Consider the following 19099-nt stretch of genomic DNA (forward strand, 5'->3'; position numbering starts at 1 on the left):
ACAAGATATGAACGTCCACAATGGTAATGTGCCAACTGGCAGAGTCCCTGGGCTTTTCTTTTCTATTCTTTTTAAATCTTCACCATGATGGTTCCATTGTGATATATTTAACAACTCCTCCTTAAAAAGCCATGGGCTACATTTTTGTATTGTATCAACGTATGCCCTGATTGTTCTTGATTTTACTGAGATGCCTCCTTCCTCTAACAATTTACTTAACACTCTTTCAGTTTGTTTTTTACTAATTTCTGATCCCATATTTCTACTATAATACAACCCAACAAGATAACGCCTAACAAAACTGAAACTGAGTGAAACAAAATTGGAACAATGCAAAATCATTATAATAGCCTCCTGAAATGTCCATCTGTCCTTTCTCCCTATCTGTTCCTCAGATGTGAGTGGTTTTTCTTCCATCTTACACATCTCCAGGGACAGGCAACTTAAAACAAAAGTGAAACAAAATAACAAAAGAAGAATCTTAAAATGGCTACCCATCCTCTCGCCCTGCCCTCAGGGGCGAGCAGTTCACTTACCCTCAGTCGCTCCCCGTGCGAGCCACCAAATGCCGCAGTCTGGCTGGGCACAATCAGGAGCCACTTGTCAAAAGAAACTAACTTTATTTTTAGAACCACACACGCCAAACAAAACAGCCTCTCAGGAAAAACCCTCAGAGCCTCAACTGCCACCACCGGCTTTCCACAAGCCTCTCCCACACAAGCTTCTCCCCCCCTCCCACAATCCTCCTGCTCTTGAGGTCGATTGGCTGGGTCACATGGGCGGAGCCAAAAAAGTGCCCCAATGAGCAGCTCCGCGGTCTGAAAGGGCAGGGAAACAGTCCAATGAGCATCACCGCAGAGGAGCCAATCAGCTAGATGTTGCTGGGGCCGAGGAGCCAATCAGCTAGATGTTGCTGGGGCCGCTGTGAGCCAATGATCAGCCGGCAGCTGGAAGTTTGCTGGCAGCTGGAAGTTTGCTGGGGCCCCTTCAGCTGTGGCTCTCAACACAACAGAGTTTGATGGGTGTAGTGGTGCATGCCTATAATCCCAGACTTGGGACACTGAGGCAGGAGGATCACAAATTCAAAGCCAGCCTCAGCAATTTAGTGAGGCCCTAAGCAACTTAGCAAGACCCCATCTCAAAAACAAACAAAACAGGTTGAGGGTGTTGCTCAGTGGTAAAGCTTAAACAATCAACCAACAAAATTAGTAGAGTTTGTTACGTAAATTTCTCTGGTGAACATCTTCAGGATATGTCTAATGTGGACTTCGTGATTGACTTCTGTCCTTGGTAGAGAGGGGAGGAATGACACTTTTGTAAGCTTATGTCCTACTTTCAGGAAAATACAAGGAGGAAAGAGGATTTTTCTTATACTTATTTGTTTCCTTTGAATTGCCCTCAGCTCAAATATGGCATTCAGCAGAGAAAAGTAACTAGAATAAAACCAAGATATTTAAGGTACTGATTATTGTCATTTTCCCCTAATCTCACATGTGGCATACAGAACACTGAAGACTATAATAACGGTTCCTTGGGGCATTGATTATCAACTGACATGCCTGTGTTCTGGAAAGAAAAAAAATTGAGAAAATTGGTGGAATGGTGAATATAATTTTAGAAAGCTCTAGAATTTTTTTTGTTTATACCCCTCCTCACATTCTCTCATACTATCTGGAGAATAACTTTTGTATAAAGTCACCATTAGCTAAAGGAAGAGGTCGCAAAAAAGGATTGGTGTAAATGTGGTATAGAGTGGCCAAGAGAAATATGACCTAAGAAAGTGTAGTAAGTTTGGTCATTTAGTGGGGGGCAAGTATAGTTTGAGGTAACGAATATGGGCGTTCCAGCCAGGTGAAGTGGTGTACACCTGTAATCCTAATTATTAAGGAGGCTAAGGCAGGAGGATTACCAAATTTGAGGCAATTATTAGTAATTTAGACCCTGTCTCCAAATAAAATTTTTTAAAAAAGGAGAGCTAGGGATATGGCTTAGAGGTAGAATGTTCCTGAGTCAATCCCTAGTACTGGGGAGGGAGTTGGGGGAGGGGTACGAGGAGGAAGTAGATGAGATTACTAAAGAAGGTGTGTAGTAGATGGAGGAAGGTTCCAGAAGAACCAGGAGGAGTTGGGATTAGTAGTTAGAGGAACATTTTAAGGTTGAGCTAAGTATTTTTTCTCAGTAACATGAAAGGGAGTGGAGGAGGTTGAAAACCTGCTGAGGTAAATAAATGTTTGAGCAGTTTAATGGGATTAAATTATCATTGACCATAGAACATTAGGGGATAGTTGAAGAAATTGGGAACTCAATTGGATGTTTGTTTTGTGGTACTAGGAATTGAAGCTAGGGCCTCACACATGATAGGGAAGCCCCTCTACCTTTAAGCTACAATCCTAGTCCTTGTTATTCAAGCATTACTTAGCAGCTTAGTGTCTGGGAGTATGGTAGTGCTGAACCAGCATTGGGGATAATGCTAATTAGAAGTGTTAAAGGGTTCTGAGGAGGGCATTATCTAACCTTATCTGACCTTATAGTTCAGCCTATGTAGGAAGTCAAATATTGCCAGATAGGGGAATAATTCAGTTGGAGAATTTCCAGGAATTAAGGAATTATAGTACACTTTAAGAGCAACAATCAGATGTGAATGAGAGAGAAGAAAAATATGACTTTGGTCAGAAAGAATGTGGAATCTAAAAGCTTAGATATAAAATACTTCTTAGAGGTTGCCAGATTATTAGTAGACCTCATGTGATTTTTTTGGGGGGGTGGGTATTGCGTATTGAACCCAGGGCCACTTGACCACTAAGCTACATCCCCAGCCCTTTTTAATTTTTATTTTGAGGCAGGGTCTTGCTAAATTGTTTAGGACCTCAGTAAGTTGTTGAGGCTGGCCTTGAATTTGCAGTCCTTTTGTCTCAGCCTCCTAAAGTTACTGAGATTATAGGCGTGTGCCACCATACTTGGCCCTTATGTGATTATAAAGGCATTACAGTTTGAAAGGTGCAAGGTAAAAGATGGCATAGTTGCACTGAAATCAGGAGTATTAACCTGGAGGTAGTTTTTGTTGGATTAAATGGGATATTTGTAAATAACTTCTAGTTTGAAGTCAGGAAAGCTTCCAGCTTGTGAGAATATAGGATATTTAATGGTTCCCGCAGAATGTTATAGAGGGACAGGAATTTTCTGGATATATGCTGCTGTTTGGACCATACTTAAATGTAATAGGAGAGTTTTGATAGACGTCTCTGTAATAAACAGTGGATATTATTAATTGGGACATTATTGTTGTTATTATTATTATTATTATTATTATTTTGTACCAAGGATTGAGCCCAGGGGTACTTTGCCATCAAGCTCCATCCCCAGCCTTTTTTTATATTTTATTAAGGTCTTGCTGAGTTGCTGAGTTGCTCAGGGCCTTGCTAAGTTGCTCAGGCTAAGTTTGAACTTCACGATCCTCCTGCTTCAGCCTTGTTCACTGAGATTACAGGTGTGTGCCACTGCACCTGGTTATTTTATTTAAAAGCTTTAAACTAGGTATTGTGGCACTTGCATGTAATCCCAGCTATTTGGGGGAGGATAAGGCAGGAGGATTGCAAGTTGAGGCAATTTAGGGAGACCCTTTCTCAAAAAAGAGCTGTAGATATGTTAGTGCTTACCTAACATGTGCAACACCTGAATTCAAACCTCAACATGACCAGTAAAGAAGAGCTTTAATGTACAGAATGAGTGATTCATACTGGAACTGTTGTGGGCATTTATAAATGCAGTATTTTGTTTGTCACATTAGTAAGACTATATACTTTTCCTGAGATAGATTTATTTAGTAATAAATCACAGAAAAGATTCAGTACCCAAAATTCGTCATATACAGGAAGATAATGTACATAACTGTGTAACTGTGGCCTTAGTTTTCTTCCTGTTTGTCATACTGTCATTACAACTATAATCTTACAAATTTTGTTTCCATTATTTTGAGAGAAATAATACCTCAAATGCTTTATAAAGAACTGTACACTGGAACATTAAACTGAAACTCTAAGCTGCTAAGTAATTTTAAAAGTAGCCATCATATAATGACAATTGGAAGAACTATCATTTGTTACCCCAGAAAACAGTTGTAAAACTGTATCACTGTATCATCAATCATGTGACTTTTAAAGCGTATGATTTACTGGAACCAAATCTTAGAACAGTAAAAGGTAAGGTCAATAGGAAATTAAGATAGGAAATCCGTAAGGAATGTACAGTATTGTCTGAGTGAGAGAGTAGATAGAGGAATAAGGAAAGAAAAGCAGTAAAAAAGGAAACAAGAGGAGGAGAAAAAAACTCAGTTTAGCATTGAGTTTTATACATAAGCATAGTAGAAGAGCACTATAGTACAGATATCTTACCCAGGAGCTTTCAGAACCCTACGGTAATATCAGATATTACCCTAATATTACGACAATAAGTACACTAATGCTAACAAAGAAGTTTCCTGTCTCCACATTTCCTAGAAAAAGATGTTTCTAGTCTTTATTAAAAGTTTGTGATAATAAGGGCTTATACTTAACATGTAAAGATACTCAAATTCTCTGCTAGTTCTGCTTTAAGTGCATTTCTTAAGATAGTTTATCAATGATTTCCTCTACCTACACTTAAAATGGAGCAGTTCAGCTGTGACCTCAGTGAAAGAATCATAGGTTGTCCTTGTTTCTGATCTGTTTAATTAGTTCCTCTGTGTTTTTCATTTTAAGTTGTTAAAGTAACTTCCTAAAATTATTCTTCCAAAAGGACAGTTAATCTTACGAATCTTTTAGAACCTGAATGAAATGAGTGTTACGCATAATAGTTCCTTTTCTATTACTCCTTTTCCTTAATTCTTCCTTCCCCATTCTAGGCAAAAATAGTAGTTCACTGTTTCCTATCCCACTACTTCTTCTTCATTTTTTTTTTCCTATTCCACTTCTTAACAGCTTTTAATAATTGTACTTCACATGAAGAAGAAAAAAAATAGCAAGAATGGGTAATAAAGTAATGTGAAAGGGTAAAAAAAAAATAGTGTAAAATAGTTTTTTTAAAGAGGGTGGGTATTCAGTAAAAAGTAATTTTCCTACCTGTTTTTTTGGTACCAGGGATTAAAGCCAGGGGTGCTTAACTACTGAGCCACATCCCCAGCCCCTTTTTTTGAGCTTTTTATTTTGAGACAGTATCTCACGAGGCTATTTAGGGCCTTGCCAAGTTGCTGAAGCTGTCTTTGAACTCAGAATTCTCTTGCCTCAGCCCTCAGAGCCGCAGAGATTATAGCCATGTGCCATTGTGCCTGGCTCTTGGTGCATTTTAGTCGTATATAGTGCTGGGTGGAGGGGGGCTTTCTTGTGCATTATAGAATGACTAACAGCATCCCTGCTTCAATGGTCTAGATGCCGATAGCCCCTTCTTCCCCATCTCCAAGTGTGCTAGCTAGAAGTATTTCTAGACATTGCCAAATATCTCCAGGGGACCACATTTCCCCAGTTGAAATCTACTGTTTTAGAGCATTGCCCTAAAAGAACACATATAGGATGGCTTCACATTTATAGCAGCATAATGAAAAAGAAGAATAAATTAATGTCTTTACCAGTGCTAAAATAAGATACCTTCCATAGCTGACACATAAAAGCTTTACAGACAGTGAAAGAGAAGGCATTTTCAAGAGATAAAGGAACCTGGAAAAGGTTACTTATTTCATAGGAAGTGAAAAATTGAAAATTTATTCTATGTGATTATCTGATATGACTTATTATTTTTTAGTTGTAGTTGGACACAATACCTTTACTTTATTCATTTTTACGTGGTGCTGAGGATCGAACCCAGGGCCTCGCACATGCTAGGCATGTGCTGTAACGCTGAGCCATAACCCCAGCCCTCCCCCTTTATAGCACTTTTTTAGAAGAGGTATTACCAGGATATGACTAACACATATTTCTCCTAATAACCTAGCTAAACTGTAAGCATAAGCTCTGTGATATGAATTTCCTTTATAGAACAGCGATATCCCTGACAAACAGCAAGATCAGCAAAAGCATCTTAGGAAAACGTAACAAAAATTGTAACATTTTAAAACATGATATACTAGAGTACCTTTATTCTAAAATGCTCACTTATTTGAAATTTTAATGTATATATAGATTTATGAAGACTTTTTTTTTTTGGTGGTGCTGGGGATCAAACCCAAGGTCTTGTGCATGTGAGGCAAGTACTCCGCCAACTGAACTATATCCCCAGCCCTCTGCATTTTAAGTAGAGAAACCAAGGCAAATATGTGTGGTGGTTAGAGTATGTGCTCCATAGTTGTATGGCTTGGATTCAGATCTTGCCTCTTACATTTGTTAACCTTTCATCTAAGGCAAATTACTTAATCATGCTAAGCTTCAGTTTCTTTTTCCTTGATAGGGGAAAAATCATTCTACTTTATAGGATCACTCTGAAGATTCAATGACTTCATCTGTTTACTCTTTTGGCATAGTCTTTGGCACACTCAGAAAATGTTTGCCTTCAAACATTTGTTGCATTGCTAGAACTCAGAGATTTAAAACTAATTTTGCCCTACTTCCAGAATACATACATACACACACACACACACACACACACACACACGTTATTTAGAGTCATTTTATTATCTTTGGTTAACTAGATCCAGAAATTGACATTATTATTATTTTAGTTGTAGATGGACACAATACTTTTATTTATTTTTATGTTGAGGATTAAACCCAGAGCCTCTCACACATGCCAGGCAAGCATTCTATTGCTGAACTACAACCCCAGCTCCCAGGAATTGACTCTTAACTGAAAGGGACAGTGTCTCAAAACATTCTAAGTTAGATATTTACAGACACCTGTCGTAGATACCTGGATAATTTGAAGGCAGTTGGATATCTATTTTAGATTCTCTGCTAATTTAAGGAAAGAAACACCAATTGTACATTTCTTGGTATCCTTAGCTACTTGGACTTTTATCTTGAGGTTTTACCTTTTCTTGTGTGTTCATTCTACTAGGTCAGAGAAACCACATTGTACCCTAAGGTCTCCTTGAAACCATATGAGGCCATATTATGAAGTACATCCTTTCTTCAGTCTTGTATTCTATTTTCTCATTTCCCAAGAGCTGGTTAAATTGCCCTGGTTTCTGTGGAGTGGAAATTTTTTTCTTATAATTCTTAGTGTCTCACAATAGGGAAGGATAAGACCAAGAAACCTAGAATAGTCCTTGAAGATTCTTGTTTATTTATTGCTTTTTAGACTATCTGTCTTTCTATCTATCTTGAAATACCAGTAACTAATATCAAACTAACAATGATCGCTTGTTTTTTCTTTCTAGGCAGAAAAACTTATGAAGCAAATTGGTGTGAAAAATGTGAAGCTTTCAGAATATGAAATGAGTATTGCTGCTCATCTGGTAGATCCTCTTAACATGCATGTATGTATCCTTAATCTTATTATGATTTATGTATTTTGGCTAGTGTTCTATATTAAAGGTGTGGAAGATTATGAGTAGGTTCAGTGATTCTCTAGGAGGAATCACAGGACTTAAAACGTAATTGTATTCACAGATATGATTTATTCTGGGTACAAGGCAGCATCAGCAAAGGGAAAAGGGAATGGAGTAAAGTCTGGAGAAAGGCACAGTCTTCCTAGAATTCCCTCCACTTGAAGTCATAAGGACATGCTTAATTCTTTCATCAATAAGTTGTGACAACACATGTGCAGTATTGTCTTCTAGGAAGCTTAATAGAGACACAGTTCAGGGTTTTTAATTGGGGGCTATTCATGTAGTCCTCATCTTCCTTACGTGTTTTGAAATTCTAGACTCCCAGAAGGAAAAGTGATATTAACCATAAACCACATCATTGGCACACACTGTTTAGGAACAGTGAGCTGTTGTCAAGGAATTGTGGGAACTCTCAAGTTCCCAAATGCTAGGCCTGCTATTTTACTCTTTTCTGAACTCATTTTGAACACATTTGCCTAGGAAAACTTGTAATTTTATGTATTTTTCATTGTTTTATAAAACTTCTTTCCTCATATGGGTGTTTTGATTTGTGTAGTTTAAATCTAGACTTTTTTTTTTTTTTTTTTGTACCAGGGATTGAACCCAAGGGTGCTTCACCACTGGTTTCTCCACATCCCCAGCCTTTTTATATTTTATTTAGAGACAGGGTCTCACCGAGTTGCTTAGGGCCATGCTACATTGCTGAGGCTGGCTTTGAACTTCTGTCTCAGACTCCTGAGCCTCTGGGATTATAATCATGTGCCACTGTATCCAGTTAAAATCTAAATTTTTATGGTATGTTATGGTAAGCAACACAGGATTCTGAATCCCAGTTTTTCTATTTGTGACCTTGGCAAATGGTTTTCTCAAGTTTCAGTTCTGATGTCTATAGCCCAGGGATAATAGCATAATACCTGTATATATACTTCATAAACATTTTTTTGAGGATTAGATTAATTTAGTTTATAAACTCCAAGATGCTATGTGAATACTTGATTAGCAACAGATATAAATATGCTAGAATATATTTATCTAATACATTAATGTTATTGATACAAATTGAGTAAAATATGGTAGACCCATCTCTAAATCTAGAAAATAAAAATGTGCAATACCTTTTAATATTTGTGTATAGAGAGACATATATACACATCCCTAGATTTAAGCCTCTAATTTAATTTATGACTTTACAATGACATCTTTTAGGGCCCTAAATGTATCTATGTGTGAGTTAGTCACAATAGGGATAGTATGTTTTCCCAGCTATTATGAATATTTTCTTCAGATTTGGCTACTGTTTTACATCCCCACCGGTTATGGTTTGGATTTGAGTTGTTTGCCAAAACCTCATGTGTGAGACAATGCAAGAAGGTTCAGAGAAGAAATCATTGGGTTGTGAGAGTCTCAACCTAATCAGTGAATTAATCCCTGATGGGATTAACTGAGTGGTAACTGGAGGCATGTGGGGTGTGGCCGGAGGAAATGGTTAATTGGGGGCATGGCTATTGGGTATATATTTTGTATCTGGAGATTAAAAAATATTTTATCTTTTAATTTTGAGATAGTGTCTCTCTATCTTTTCCCACTGCCCACTCTTTGCTTTCTGATCATAATGTGAGCTGTTTCCCTCTCTCACACTCTACCACCATGATGTCCTGCCTCACCTAGAGCCCAGAGGAATGGAGCCTGCCTTCTGTAGACTAAGATCTCTGAGACCATGAGCCCTCAAATAAACCTTTCCTCCCCTACAGTTGTTCTGGTCGGGTCTTTTTAGTCAGAGCAGTGAAAAAAAGCTGACTAAAACACCACCCCACTTTTTCCCCAAAGTTATAAAAAAAAAAAAAAAGTAAAGCAATGCTTCTGAATGACCCTTTTACTGTGCTAGCTTAGAACTAGGTTGATTTCTTTTTCTCTTTCTGTTTTGTTTTTTTTTTTTTTTTCCCCTTGGAGTGGCAGGTATGTGCAGCACTGGGGATTGAATCAAGGGCCTTGTGCACTATAGGCAAGCATTCTACCACTAAAGCTACACTCCCAAGACTCTTCCTTAAAGTTTATTTTGAGACAGAGTTTCAGTAAGTTGCCCAGACTGGCCTTTAACTTGCATCCTCCTGCATCAGCTTTCTGAGCTGCTGGCATTACAGATGTGGGCCCAGCTTATGGGATGGATGGATATATACACACACACACACACACACACACACACATATATATACACACACACACACACACACACATTAATATTAAAATTATAAACATATATATAAATGTCTATATAGATATAGCTTTTGTTTTTTGTTTTTTTTTTTAGTCCCTTTTAGCTTTATTTAAAAGAAACATTTTGATTCAGAAGGTTTTCCATGTCTATTTGAAAATAGGTTGTGTTAGTCAGCTTTTTGTTTTGGTGACCAAAATACCTGACAAGAACAACTTGGGGGAAGTGAATAAACTCTTATTTTAGTTTATAGTTTCAGAGGTTCTTTTGATGGTCTGTCAGATATTCTGGGTCCAAGGTGAAGCAGAGCATCATGGCCTAAGGGTGTGGTAGAGAAAAGCTGCTCACTTCTTAGTGTCTTCAAAGCAGAGAGAGAGAAAGGGGAAGGGGGTTGCAGGGAATGTGGACCTTTACAGGGCATTTTCCCAGTGACCCACTCTTCCAGCCATGTTCCACTTGCCTAGTTACTACCTGGTTAATTCATTCAAATTAGGTTGGATTGATTAGTTTACAGTTCTCATTAATCTAAGCATTGCACCTCTAAATATTCCTACATTAACACAGGAACTTTTTGGGGAAATCTCATATCCAAACCATAGCATTTATTTTTCTTTTTGTTACTTAGAATTTAGCCCTGAGGTGCTTTACCCTGAGCTATATTCCCAGCCCTTTTTATTTTTTATTTTGATATAAAGTCTTACTGAGTTGCTTAAGCCCTCACTAAGTTGCTCCTGCTGGCCTTAAATTTACACTCTTTCTATCTCAGACTCTTGAGTTGCTGAGATGGATTACAGGCATACAGAACTGCTCCCAGCACTTCATAAGTTTGACAGTTTTTACTTTTGATGAATAAAAATCAGAAGTTCAGTTTGATTAGTATACACCTTATCTCTAAAATTCCTATTGTGTTGATAATATCTTATGTAAAATAGGTACATTCCTGGCAAAACTCTTCCCCATCAGCTAGTGCTAATTATCTTAAGCTGTTTCTCAGTATTCTTGTGGAAGTGTATTTTCTACTCACAAATGGAATGAATTCAGTTAAATTCTTAACCCCACATAAGACACTGGCGACTGAACCCAAGGCCTCTCCCATAAGAGGGAAGTGCTCTACCACTGAGCTACATCCAGAGCCCTAATGCTTTATTTAATTTTTTTTAAATAGAAAGAAATTGACTTCTAAATTCCTTTTTCAAGTGTCACTGAGCTTATTAATATCATTATTGCTGCAAAGTGTTTACTCATATTAATATACAATTTTAACTTTTTATTATTTATCTGAAATTACCAGATTATGTAATGGTTTACAATTGGGGGTGGATTTTGCTTTGTGAGTATACATTAGTTGTAAAATTTATATTGACTTTAACTTTTTCCAGGTTACTTGGAGTGATATAGCAGGTTTAGATGATGTCATTACGGATCTGAAAGATACAGTTATCTTACCTATCAAAAAGAAGCATTTGTTTGAAAATTCTAGGCTTCTGCAGCCTCCAAAAGGTATGGTGAAGAATATATATTTGAAATTAAAAAAAAAAAAAAAATAACAAAAAAAAAACCAAAAACACACAATCATGATTAAGAAGTGTCATTGAAATAACTGCCTTAAATTTACTTTACTTGTGAAATAAACAGTACTCTAGAGAGCTAATTTCATTTAAAAAAAAAAAGAATATATATTTGCCGAAAGCATTAAAAGTCTAGAAGACATAACTTTTAGGCCTTAGAGAACTGTTTTTTGTTTGTTTGTTTGTTTTTGATGAAATCAGATTCTCCAAACACAATGCTGAGATCCAGTGAACTGTTGTATAAGTAATAATTTTAAAATAATTTTTTATTCTGTCTACTTATTTTGGTACCTGGGATTGAGCCCAGGGGGACTTAACCACTCAGCCACATCCTAGGGCTTTTTATTTTATTTAGAGACAGGTTCTTGCTGAGTTGCTTAGGGCCTTGCTAAGTTGCTGAAGGTGATTTTGAATTCAGATCCTCCTGCCTTAGTCTCCTGAGCCACAAGGATTATAGGTGTCTGCCATCACCCCCAGCCTCAGTCAATTTTTTTTTTAAATTATTTTTTTGTTGTAGTTGGACACAATACCTTTAATTCACTTATTTATTTTATGTGGTACTGAGGATTGAACCCAGGGTCTCACTTGTGCAAGACGAGTGCTTTACTGTTGAGCCACAACCCCAGCCCCCCTCAATCATTCTTTAGCTTCTAAAATTTTTATAAATTATTTCCTCATTTGTAGTTAGTCATCACTTTGAAACCTTGAAACTTAAGCATTGAGAATGTTTATACCTGCATCTGTAAGTATGATCCTTTTAGTTTTGTTTATGCATACAGTCTTATTATAGGCAATTCAAATAAAGAATGCAGAAACACTTTCGGGAAGGAAAGTTGGTCGCTTTTCAAATACACTAATAAGATAGTGTATTTGTCACCAATGAGGATTATTTTATGTTGGAATATGTATGTATCAATTAGTCTTGTCTTTCTTTTTTTGAGTGAGAGGGATACTGGGATTGAACACTACTGAGCCACATCCCCAGCCCTTTTTTATATTTTCTTTAGAGACAAGGTCTTGCTGAGTTGCCAGGACCTCACTAAGTTGCTGAAGCTCTGAACTCAGCATCCTCCTGCCTCAGCCTCCTGAGCCACAGCGAGTGCTGTATGTCAGCTTAGTTTTTTCTTTCTTATCCTAAATCTTTTATTTGCCTGTAGCACTTAACAAGTAAAACCCTCACAAAAAACATCCATCTTAAAAAGAAGTATGAATTTTTAGGCTTCTACAAAGCACAAGATAAACATATATTTGTTTTGTTTAAATTGGTTATATAAGTGCCAAATTAAGCTCAAGAAACTAGTTAAAAGATTGTGAAACTAATAATTAAAGCAAAATGCTTCATGTTAACTTATGGACTATTACTCATTTACCACTCTTAATACATACTAACACTGTTTAGACCACTAAACTGCTAAACTCACTGATAATATGTCAGTTGAATCTTAAAATGAAACATAACATACATAGAGAAATGGAGATAAAATATTTGAGTGAATAATTATAAAGGTAACATGTAACTATCACCCAGCTGAAGAAGTACAATATTGATATCTCCTTATATATACCTTATTTATCATAACTCTATCTGCCAGAAGATTATGAGATTTAAAAGCCTTCATTTCAAGTTTAATTTTCAGACACTAGCAACTACTTACTTAGTAACACTAATTTTGATTTACAAAGAGAAATAATTGGAAAATATTAATCTTCTGTCCAAACTACTAGGAGAAAAACATGAAATGATCAACGAATACTTTGAAACAAATATGACATTCTAAAAGTAGTGCATATGTTTACAATGGTGTAACTGTAAAGTGTACAAAATACAGAGGCTTTCATATGAATGGTTTGTTCTAAAAATTCTGATATAATTAATATTTACGTATGAATTTGCTAGTAAATGTGCAGCCCACATTATTATATGATCAAAAAATGAGATATAATAATTCCACAATACCAGCAATCATCCATGTGTTTTCAGCTTTAAATGAAATGTCATTAGATGACTATTCTTTATTGTTTCACATGGCTATCCAAAAGAAAAATGTCAGTTGAAGGATCAGATTATAATTGACTTAAGTAAATTTTAAGCAGCTATAAATGGACTTGAATTAAAAATCGCAAATTCTGCTTGAAAATATTAACTTGTCCTGGTAAAGCTTATGGAGTTAAATTTCAAAATCAGCTTTAGAAATGTTTAAAATTTGGGCTAGTTGATGGCCAAGCGCAGTGGCACATGCCTGTAATCCCATCGACTTGGGAGGATGAGGTAGAAGGATCACAAATTCAAAGTCAGCTTTAGAAATGGTGAAGCACTAAGTGACTCAGGGAGATCCTGTGGCTCAGTGGTTGAGTGCCCCCTGAGTTAATCCCCAGTACCAAAAACAAACAAACAAAACTTGGGTTAGTTTGATGTTGTAACATGAATCTTAAAGAATTGTGATCAATAGAAAAATATGTCTACTCTTTAGGAAAAGTTTGACCGTTATTTTGAGATGCCTGATGTAAAAAAATATATAATGTTTATGGAAACAAGCTCAAGTTTTTTATTTAAAAAAAAAATTGAAAGGTGGGCTGGGAATATAGCTCAATGATAGAACTCTTGCCTAGCTTGCTCAAGAACTTGGCTTTGATCCCTTGCATGGCAACCAAAAAAAAAATTCAGTTTTTGACGTGTGTTTTATATAAATATTTTATGCGAAGTATTTATTTTTTTCCTCAGTTTGAATTTTATTTTTATTTTCCAACATTAAGAAAATTTGTATATCTCCATGGGGCTGGGGATGTGGCTTAGCGGTAGAGCACTCGCCTACCATGTGCGAGGCCCTGGGCTTGATCCTCAGCACCACATAAAAATAAATGAATAATATAAAGGTATTGTGTCCAACTACAACTGAAAAATAAATATTTTAAAAAAATTTGTATACCTTCATATCTATTATACTTTACTCCAAAGAAAGCAAATATTTCATTATCTTGAAGATAATAATAAAATAATTTTAATTTTTCAGGTGTTCTTCTTTACGGACCTCCAGGCTGTGGTAAAACATTAATTGCCAAGGCTACAGCTAAAGAAGCAGGCTGTCGGTTTATTAACCTTCAACCTTCAACATTGACTGATAAGTGGTATGGAGAATCTCAGAAATTGGCTGCTGCTGTTTTCTCCCTTGCCATAAAGCTACAGCCTTCCATCATCTTTATAGATGAAATAGGTATGTTGTTTTCTATGTGAGCCTTTTGAAAAGTCATTTTAAAGGTAATATTTAGAAAACCAGATTTAATTTTTAACAATTGTTAGGCTCTGCTAATAAAACAAAAGGCATAACTAGCAGCTGAATATTCTGTATCTCATATCTGTATTTTGGAATGAATCATAGCCTTTTCATACCCTTGCTTGATAGGCTTTTTTCTCTTAACAGTATTCAGTGGAGATATATGTACATGTTTTATTATGCATATATGTTTATCTAGGATAGGTTCCTAGAAGTTGAACTTTCTTCAAGTTCACTAGGATTACAAGTTCTTCAAAATGATTATACCTAGACACTCATAACAGTGAATTTGTTTCCCAGCATACTCTCTAAGATTTATTTTTTCAGACATTACCATTAATTTTTGTCGATTTGAAAACCAAGAATTATCACACCATTATTTTAATTCATGTTTTACTAATCACTAGTAAATTTGGATGTGTTAATATGTTGATTCGCTGTTAGGTTTTTTTGCTTGTAATTTCCAGTTTTTCTTTGGGGAATTTATATTTTTCTGGATAATTCGTTGTTGATGTTTATTATAATTACTTCAATTTGTTTATAGTAGTTTCTTTTACAATGATTTAAATGGCTGCAGTGATTTAAATTTGAAAGTAGTCACATTTATAAGTATTTTTCCTCTGTGATTTATGCTTTTTATGTCTGGTTTACAATACTTTACACTATCCCCACAAATATCCTTAAAATTTTTTTTTTTATTATATGGTATGAGATAGAAATCCAATTCCATTTAGACAGCAAACTTATAAAAGAGACCATCCACCAGATTGCTAAATAAAAAGCACTAAATTGCATAGTAGAAATAAATTTGAATACATTAGCTGTCATAAAAATAGCAAATTAACTACACTTCCCAATTAAAGAAATAGGTAGAAATTATTTTTAAATCCAGCTATATACTCTCTTCTTCAAGATGCATACCAGAACCCCAAATATTGAAAGAATAAAACAATGAAAAAATTCCCAAGGCAAATACATAACCAAAACTTTTCTTTTGCTACAGATTTAGAAGTTCTTTATTCTTCTTCTAGTGAAACATTTAACATACGTACTTGTCTTTTTCTTTGGTATGGGGAGTGAACCCAGAGTGCTTAACCTCAGCTCTTTTTTTTTTTGATTTTGAAACAGGGCCTCACTAAATTGCTTAGGTCCTTGCTAAGTTGCAGAGATTGGCTTTGAACTGGATCTTCCTGGCTTAGACTCCTGAATTGCTAGGATTATTGGTGTGTGTCATTGTACCCAGCTATACCTACTTTTCTTAAATGTCTAAAGCCTAATCATCGTCTCTGCCCTCCTTGCAAACTATACAGTTGACCTTAGAACTTCTACACATTGATAATTCCCCCTAACTTTTACATGTTTTCCAACATTTTTTCTTATTTTATATCTTACCTATTACTGTTATTTTCATTGCTTTTTCACCTACTCACATTTGCCAGTTTTTTATTCACCAGTGCTTCTTAGATCTTGCCTTTTCTGGATTTAATTTTCTTACTAAAGTCTTAAATTTCTTTCAGCAAAGGTTGTAAGGAGTGAATTCTTTCTGTTTTTAGATGAAAGAGTGTTAATTCTTTCTGCCTTATCTCTTAAATGATACAGAATTATTTTCCCTCAGCATTTTGAAGTTTCAGTTTCCATTGTTTTTCAAACTTTCTTGTTGCTTTTGAGAAATCTGCTTATTGCCTAAGATACCTAAAGATTGTATCTTTTTTCTCTAGTTGTTTAGGTGTTCTATTTGCTAAGCCTAGTAAACCCACAGTAATGTGTTTTGATCTGAGAATTCATGGCCTTCGTTACTTCTGAAAAATTCCTCAGGCCTATGTATTTTTTGAATGTTGTAATTCTTCCAATGCATAAATTATATAAAGGGTAAATAATTAATTTCTAAAGTTAAGGACTTTTTTTTTTTTTTTTTTGAAGACTCCTTTCTACGGAATCGTTCAAGCTCTGATCATGAAGCTACAGCCATGATGAAAGCTCAGTTTATGAGTCTCTGGGATGGTTTGGATACTGATCATAGCTGCCAGGTATTTGAGTAAAACTTGGTTACACTAAACTGGTTGTTTTATTATTAATTGGAAATGTGGTGAGCCACTTAGTACTTCCATACAAAAGTTTTTTCATAATATTTATACTTATACTGTATTATACTTATCATAATATAACGTATTCAGATACATAATCTTTATACTACTTGTTTTGTCTTTTCAAAAAATACAAGTGATGGGGCTGGTGCTGTGGCTCAGTGGTAGAGCGCTTGCCTAGCATGTATGAGGCCCTGGGTTCGATTCTCAGCACCACATACAAACAAATAGATAAAGGTCCATCAATAACTAATAAAAATATTAAAAAAAAAACACAAGTGATGAGAATTCAAAAGAAATAGTTTGTATAAATTATCCATTTTGAGGGTTTCATGTTTAACATTGACAGATTGTTTAAGTACCCGAAATAGATGGTGATGGAAGAGAGAAAACCAGGGTAAAGCCCCTCTTTGGAATTTTCAGAACCATTATGCCAAAGAATTGACTAGTGTCTGTGGGTGTTTTCCTTTTGACTCTTACCCATAATTCCTTATAGTTTTTCAGTTTTGTGTATATGTGTGTGTAGTGCTGGGTTTGAAATTTTGAGCCTTGTACATGCTAGGCATACTCTGCCACTGAGCCCTACTTTCAGTTCTTATGTCCTTTGTCTTCTCATTTTACTGTGCTCAGTAGCTGCTGAAACTTGTATACTTTCTCACTTACTGTCACATGAGCCTTCCTTTAGATTTCTACGTTTATGCTAAACAGTCCTTTATCTAGACTTTGTCTCTTGCTGCTATAAGGATGTGAGAATGGGTGAGTTCTCTTGTTATGCCCCTAAAGAGAAAGTCAGCTTTAGTGTTCAGTTTTCTTCTTTTGTGTTCTCACTTTCACTTACTTGATCTCTGAATATTTCGTATTTTTTGCCAGCTTGATGGTGTGTACATGGGTGTGTTTCGGCATGCTAGGGAAACGCAGGGCCTAACACATTAGGCAAGGCTCTACCGCTAAGCTGCATCCTCTGCCCTCAATGATATATTTTAAAAGTAAAATTAAAATTTATTTGGCATTTTATTTTTTTCTGCATATTGCTGGAAATAGAAATCCCAGAACCATTTTCCCATATTTTCTTCATGAATTATGTCACATGGAAAAATTAATGTTACTTTAGCTTTTTTTTTTTTTTGTACTTGGGGTTGAACCCAGGAGCACTTAACCACTGAGCCACATCTGCAGCCCTTTTTTTTTTTTATATGTATTTTTACTTTGAGGCAGGATCTTAATAAGTTGCTGAGGGTGGCTTTGAACTCATAATCCTCCTGCCTCAGCCTCCTGAGCCTTTGGGATTATAGGTGTGCACTATAGCCCCTAGCTTGTTTTGTCTTTTCAAAAAACACAAATATATTTAAAATCACATCTTTCATAACTTTTTTTTAGACACAGATAGGAACAGAACCCAGGGCCTTGTGCATTCTATCACTGAACTATACCCCTGGCCCCTTTTTTTTTAATATTTATTTTTTAGTTTTAGGTGGACACAATATCTTTATTTTATTTTTATGTGGTGCTGAGAATCGAACCCAATGCCTCACGCATGCTAGGCGAGCGCTGTATGACTTGAGACACATCCCCAGCCCCCCTTGGCCCTTTTATCACTTCTTAATAATTCAGCTGCATTTCTTTAATTATTCTTTTTTCTCCTTTCCCCATCTCCTTTTGGCATCCAGTTAGATGTATGCCTTTTGATTTTCATATTGTTTTTTTATACTTCATTCTGAGTAATTTCTTTACCTCCTTTTGTTGTTGTTCAATTTGATAAATCTGTGTTCCTTTGGAGCTCTTCTACTGTAAATGGAAACATTGAGCTTATTTTTTTAGATTGTTTTTAGAGGAAATTTTTTTAGATTGTTTTTCAAGTCTATTGGGTCAATTTTGATAGGCTCTTGCTGGTTACTTATGTTCCCAGTTCAATCAGAAAACCAGAACTGCGACATCAACTAACCAACTTTAATAGTTATTCTGTACTGTATAGAGGAAATAATTTATATGAAAGGGAACACTACCTCGGAATTGTTGTAAGGAACCAGTCTGAGTACAGTGCCTTAAAAGGTGCCTGGCATAGATTTATAACTCCATAAAAATATATTAACATACTGATTTTATAATTTTAAATCTAATATATGACTCTGTACGTCTACATTCTTGTGACTTTCTATCATTTGTAGTTTGAGTTTATAGCATTTTTTTGTTGTTGTTGCTATTTAGAGGATACTTTATTTGATAGAACTTTGTGAATTCTTTGAAACTCAAGTTGAAGGTTTGTTGCTCAAAGGAAATTTTGTATTTGCCTTCTGCTGGATTTTTTTTTTCTTTCCCTAACACAGGTATGTAAATTCACGCCAGGCCCAGTGGCCCACTCCTTTAATCCCAGCAATTTGGGATGCTGAGGCAGGAGGATTGTGAGTTCTAAGCCAGCCTTGGCAATTTAGCAAGACCCTGTCTCTATAAAT

The 19099-nt window shown here is 35.8% G+C and overlaps 1 protein-coding gene across 2 annotated transcripts in view; it reads left to right on the forward strand.

Annotated features, from left to right (window-relative positions):
* Atad1 (ATPase family AAA domain containing 1) overlaps positions 1-19099 on the forward strand; it is a 57155-nt gene that overhangs the window by 14318 nt on the left and 23738 nt on the right. For both annotated transcript variants that reach the window (XM_027949230.3, XM_071611249.1), the window contains exons 3-6: positions 7343-7441; positions 11105-11225; positions 14305-14505; positions 16486-16592. In XM_027949230.3, coding sequence (XP_027805031.1) covers positions 7343-7441; positions 11105-11225; positions 14305-14505; positions 16486-16592 — 528 coding nt within the window. The remainder of the gene's footprint in view (positions 1-7342; positions 7442-11104; positions 11226-14304; positions 14506-16485; positions 16593-19099) is intronic.

Source organism: Marmota flaviventris, chromosome 4, assembly GCF_047511675.1.
Source record: "Marmota flaviventris isolate mMarFla1 chromosome 4, mMarFla1.hap1, whole genome shotgun sequence".
In the NCBI taxonomy this organism is placed as follows: domain Eukaryota; kingdom Metazoa; phylum Chordata; class Mammalia; order Rodentia; family Sciuridae; genus Marmota; species Marmota flaviventris.